Source organism: Astatotilapia calliptera, chromosome 3, assembly GCF_964374335.1.
Source record: "Astatotilapia calliptera chromosome 3, fAstCal68.1, whole genome shotgun sequence".
Classification (NCBI taxonomy): Eukaryota; Metazoa; Chordata; class Actinopteri; order Cichliformes; family Cichlidae; genus Astatotilapia; species Astatotilapia calliptera.
This window is the reverse complement of record NC_137424.1, coordinates 76,387,632-76,393,080: the sequence shown is the minus strand read 5'-3', so window position 1 is coordinate 76,393,080 and position 5,449 is coordinate 76,387,632. Positions and strand designations below refer to the sequence as shown.

General features: G+C 44.8%; 1 protein-coding gene across 1 annotated transcript; it reads left to right on the top strand.

Moving 5' to 3' along the window:
* Window positions 1–261: 261 nt before the first annotated feature.
* Window positions 262–2,601, top strand: LOC113029653 (nuclear factor 7, ovary-like). Its single transcript, XM_026180640.2, has one exon. The coding sequence runs from the start codon at window positions 273–275 to the stop codon at window positions 1,662–1,664; it is 1,392 nt and encodes a 463-aa protein (XP_026036425.1). The 5' UTR covers window positions 262–272; the 3' UTR covers window positions 1,665–2,601.
* Window positions 2,602–5,449: the final 2,848 nt, after the last annotated feature.

Sequence of the window (5,449 nt, the reverse complement as noted above, 5' to 3'; positions counted from 1 at the left end):
CTGTTCCTCCTCCTCAGTAAAGAGAGACACACAGACGATCAGACTGAGTTCAGACCAAACTAGCAGCTTCCTCTGAGTGAGTCCAGCTACAGGAGAGAAAAGTGGAAAACTCCAACACTGCTGCTTCAAGCTGTTGACGCTCCACACACTGAATGTGAGTTTGAGCAAAAACACGACTCAAAGGAAGTTTCAGTGAAGGTGGTAGAGGAGGGAGGGGAGCCAGGACTGACTGTACTTCCTGTCTGCTGTTTTCAGCTTCACTCACAGACTCAATGGCTTCCAGATCAGAGGAGGATCTCTGCTGTCTGGTCTGTCAGGAGGTCTTCAGAGATCCCGTTATTCTGTCATGTAGCCACAGCTTCTGTAAAGACTGTCTGAAGAGATGGTGGAGAGAGAGACCAACACATGAGTGTCCAGTTTGTAACAGAAGATCTTCAAAGGATGAACCACCTTTTAATCTGGCTTTAAAAGACCTGTGTGAGTCGTTCTTACAGGAGAGAGATCAAAGAGCTTCAGAGGCTCTCTGCAGTCGGCACTCTGAGAAACTCAAACTCTTCTGTCTGGACCATCAGCAGCCAGTGTGTGTCGTCTGCAGAGACTCAGAAAAACACACCAATCACAGATTCAGACCCATCGATGAAGCTGCACAACAACACAAGAAGGAACTTCAGGAAACTCTGGAGCCCTTAAAGAAGAAGTTAAAGGTTTGTGAAGAAGTTCAAGTGAAGTTTGGTCAAACAGCAGAACACATTAAGGTCCAGGCCCGACACACAGAGAGGCAGATTAAGGAGCAGTTTAAGAAGCTTCACCAGTTTCTAGCAGAGGAAGAGGAGGCCAGGCTGGCTGCACTGAGGGAGGAAGAGGAGCAGAAGAGTGGGATGATGGAGGAGAAGATGGAGGCTCTGAGCAGAGAGATAGCAGCTCTTTCAGACACAGTCAGAGCCACAGAGGAGGAGCTGAGAGCTGAAGATGTCTCATTCCTGCACAACTACAAGGCTGCAGTGGAAAGAGTCCAGCGCTGCCCCCTGCTGGATGATCCACAGCTGCCCTCAGGAGCTCTGATAGACCAGGCCAAACACCTGGGCAACCTGACCTTCAACATCTGGAACAACATGAAGGACATGGTCTCCTACACTCCTCTCATTCTGGACCCAAACACTGCTCATCCAGAACTCATCCTGTCTGAAGATCTGACCAGTGTGAGAGGAGGAGGAGAGAAGCAGCAGCTTCCTGATAATCCAGAGAGGATTGATCGTTTCTATTCTGTCCTGGGCTCTGAGGGCTTTAACTCAGGGACTCACTGCTGGGATGTTGAAGTTGGAGACAGTAAATGGTGGATACTGGGTGTGTTAGCAGAGTGTGCACAAAGGAAGGGACACAAACTGTCTGGTTTATGGAGAATATGGTTTAATGGAAGTAAATTCTCAGCACGCTCACCATCAGCTCCATCCACTGCTCTCTCAGTTCAGAAGAAGCTCCAGAGGATCAGAGTGAATCTGGACTGGAACAGAGGAAAGCTGTCATTCTCTGATCCTGATACTAACACACACATACACACCTTCACACACACTTTCACTCACAGGATGTTTCCATATATTAACACTGTTGATGAAGTGAAGGTGTTGCCGTTGAAGGTGTCAGTGTCAGTGCAGCAGATGAGTTGAGGATGATGATATTTCTAATGTTGTTTCCTGTCAGTAAGTTGAAGCTGTTAAACTGCAGCTGTCCTCCTGCTGCCTCGTTGTTCCAAAGCTCTTTGTTTCTCTTTTAGTTCTCACTGTTTCTTTCTGTTTCTGCTGTCCACCTCCATGGGTGATCGTGGCTCAGGAGTTGGCAGTTCGTCTTGTAATCGGAAGGTTGCTGGTTCGAGCCCCGACTCGGACGGTCTCGGTCGTTGTGTCCTTGGGCAAGACACTTCACCCATTGCCTACTGGTGGTGGTCAGAGGGCCCAGTTGGCGCCAGTGTCCGGCAGCCTCGCCTCTGTCAGTGCGCCCCAGGGTGGCTTTGGCTATACTGTAGCTTGCCATCACCAGTGTGTGAATGGATGGATGACTGAATGTGCAAAGCGCTTTGGGGTCCTTAGGGACTAGTAAAGCGCTATACAAATACAGTCCATTTACCTTTTCACATGGAAAATCATTTCACTGTTTCTCACTGAATGACTCCCCAAACTAGATTTGAAATTCTATCAAGTTTCTAATCATTACAAGTGATTCATGTTTCTATTTGATGTGTAAATGGAGATGATTTAGTTTGTTGGGATATGGACTGACATGTGTTGAATGGGAGGAGCAGTTTGTTGTTGTCTTCTTGTCTGTTTATGACAACAATAAATATATTGTTGAAACAATGATTCATGTTTAACTCCATATATGAAATCAGGGGCGTCACTAGGTTTTAAGCACAGCGGGGGCTTAGCCCCCAAGAGATGCACACGATATGAACAAACATAGTGAATGAGCACAAAATTTCACAAACAGAAAACAAAGACTGATAAATTGTTTTCCAACTTTTTTGGACAGATAAAACATCTTAGGCCACTTTCAATAGACATGACTGCAAGACTGAATCTTTTCTGACCCATTGTTTGACACAGCCAGGAGTGCAGCCGACGCAGTGCACTAAAGGACCTTTCGTACAAGCAGCTGCTGACAGGCACTGTTAGGGCAACTTGGATGGTGTCCTTCGGAGAGGGAAACATGTCTGAATCAAGGAGGTTGTACACAGACAACATATTTTTGGGTGGACATCCAGCCTCTGTTTTCCGGGTAAGAAAGTTTCTGGCCACCAGAACCTCCTCTTTTGTCAGATCAAGTCTGTAGCGGTTTGAAGTTCATTCAAGTGTGGTTCATTCAAGAAGTTCTCAGATTTAGGACTGCATGCCTGGATGCCTTTTAGCAGCCCTGCATCTACACTGCAAAATCTTTGATCAAGCTCGCCAACCATCCGATCCACACAAGGGAAAAGTAACTCTCTTTTCAATGTGTCTGAGTTGTTCAATTCAGTGCGTGAACCCACAGTTGCCTCCAGGACAAAATCCTCCATTTTCCTCTGTTTGTGCCTTGTCTTGGCACCTGGTTCAGGGATACTGTGGGTGTTACACAGGGCCTTGGTTTTCTCATACAGCTCTGTAGCAAATGCATCTGAGTGTTTTCCCTTAATTGTGTCACACACAGCTTGTTTGCAGATAAAAGCTTCTGCCAGGTCTAAAGTCTCTTTCTGCAGGAATTTGTGGAGTCCTTCGGTTACAGACAGAATCGACTGAAACATCAGTAGTGCATAGACTGCTGAGAACTTGTAGAGCTTTGCTCTGAGACCAACAGCTATGGGGGATCCAGTTGCAGATAGGCACTCCAAAATGGCAGGCAATGTCTCAAGAATTGCACTGATTGATCGCAACTGACATGCCCAGCGAGTGTTCGAAAGTTGCACAAACTCAGTTTTTGTCAATCCAAGCTTTGATTGAGTCTCCATGAACTTATGATGATTGACTAGGGAGGTGCTGAAGAAAGAATACACAAACTCCAACAAGCTGAAAAGCTCCACAGCCTCTGGGACAGCCTTGCAAGTATTGCACAAAACCAGGCTGAGTTGATGAGCATAACAATGCACATAGATAGCCTCAGGATGGAGCCTTCTAAAATGTGTTTGTACACCTCCAGTGGAGCCACTCACAACGGCTGCACCATCATGTTTGTGCTACACACTTAAGCTCTTTCGACTATCTCACTCACATTTCCAGTTGCTATCATCTGTGCAACGTTTCCCTGTTTGCTAGTTCCCTGGTAGCTTTTCCATGAAACAACACTGTCCTTATGTGTTTGTGGCATCTCATGCTTGCCAAAGATGACTAAAGCTTTCTTCCAGTTCTTGCAACCGCTACTGACCAAACTATCATGTTTGATGTTTTTGCCAAACACTCTACATGGGAAGCAGAAAGCTGCATTCTGGTTGACTGAATATTCTAACCAGTTGTGCTTTTTAAACCAGCTGTGGTTAAATGCTCGCGTCTTTGTACCAAAAGTATCATGTGGATAGCTCTTCAGCTTTACCTGTCTGGGCCCTGTGTCTTTGTCACCTAAATCAAACCCTGTAGTAGAATGAGTTGCTGCAGCTGCTTCATCATTTTCCCTCTCTTTGCCTGTTTGCTCTCCTCTCTCTGTAATAACTTGATCTTCCTCTGCCTCTCATTTGCTGCAGCTCCTCTGTCTCTCCTTGCTCTCTCTGGCTTGAACTTGCCTGTTGACCTTTTTCTCCCTCAGCCTCTCCTTCTGCCTCACCCTTCAAGATACATTAAAACATACTGACTTGTAATGTAAATTGCTAATATCATGACTTATGCTCACGCGCCACAGTAATTTGTTGCTCCCAAATATTTTGAAGTTACAAACATTACATTTTGAGCACACATGTGACTAAAATGGTTGCAATTTAAAGCCCTAAAAAATATTACTAAATTACTTGAATTGAAGTAATATTAAAATAGAACCCTCAAAAATATGTGAGTCAGCCTAATTTGACTTATATATATAGCTTTGCTTTCTCCACTTTCTAACCTTGACTCTCCTAAATAAAAGCTCAAGTTAAACAGGTCTTATATGTTGTACCATGACTGAAATGTTTCATATTTCATATCCATATTGAGTTCCATAAAATTCTAATCAGACTGTCTGCATCACAAATGACTCCATCCTGTGAAATCTTTGACTCACCTCTCCAGTAGAGGTCTCTCACTCTCTGTGCTCCTCTGCCTTGACTCCTACAGGTTAATGGGGATGGAGGAGTGATTATTACTATTTCCACTGATGATAACCAATGTTCCCTCTAATTTTTCATGTGTCTGAGCGAACACACAAACTCCCTGAGCGATCCCTTGGACTACTGTGAGCAACAGCAGACGTGTGCACTGTGGTCACGCCAGCATTGAATCCATCAAAGTTAGTGTTTATTAAAATAATCAAATTACAGCATTTAAATTTATGTTAGACTACTTTTAATTAACTGCCCACTTACAATGAAATTTAAAAAAGAAATCTTGTTCATGACCTGTGTAGTATTGAATTGAATTGAATGAATGCTTTATTGGCCATATGCAGGTTGCCCCACAGAGAAATAGGACCCCCCCACCCGACTTACACACACAACAAAGACATCACATGGGAATACAGTCGGAGATCGGCAGCGTTACAGAAAAAAAACACTGAAAAAGTACACAACAATGGGAAAAGTACAAGAGGAAAAAAAGAGACCTCTTCTCACGCTGGGCACCTATGGGAGGACAGCATGAGAACAGGAAACAAAAGAAACTCCTCTGCACAGAGAGCACATAAATGTCCACATTACAACATTGGAGCACGTGACAAGCCACGGGGTTGGGTAGGGGGTGAGGAGTAATCCGAAGGAAACACAGCAGTCATCCTGCACAGCGCTACCATTCCAGCGCGGCAC

Coding starts and splice junctions, on each gene's coding strand:
- LOC113029653 (XM_026180640.2), top strand. CDS start 273: ATGGCTTCCAGATCAGAGGAGGATCTCTGCTGTCTGGTCTGTCAGGAG.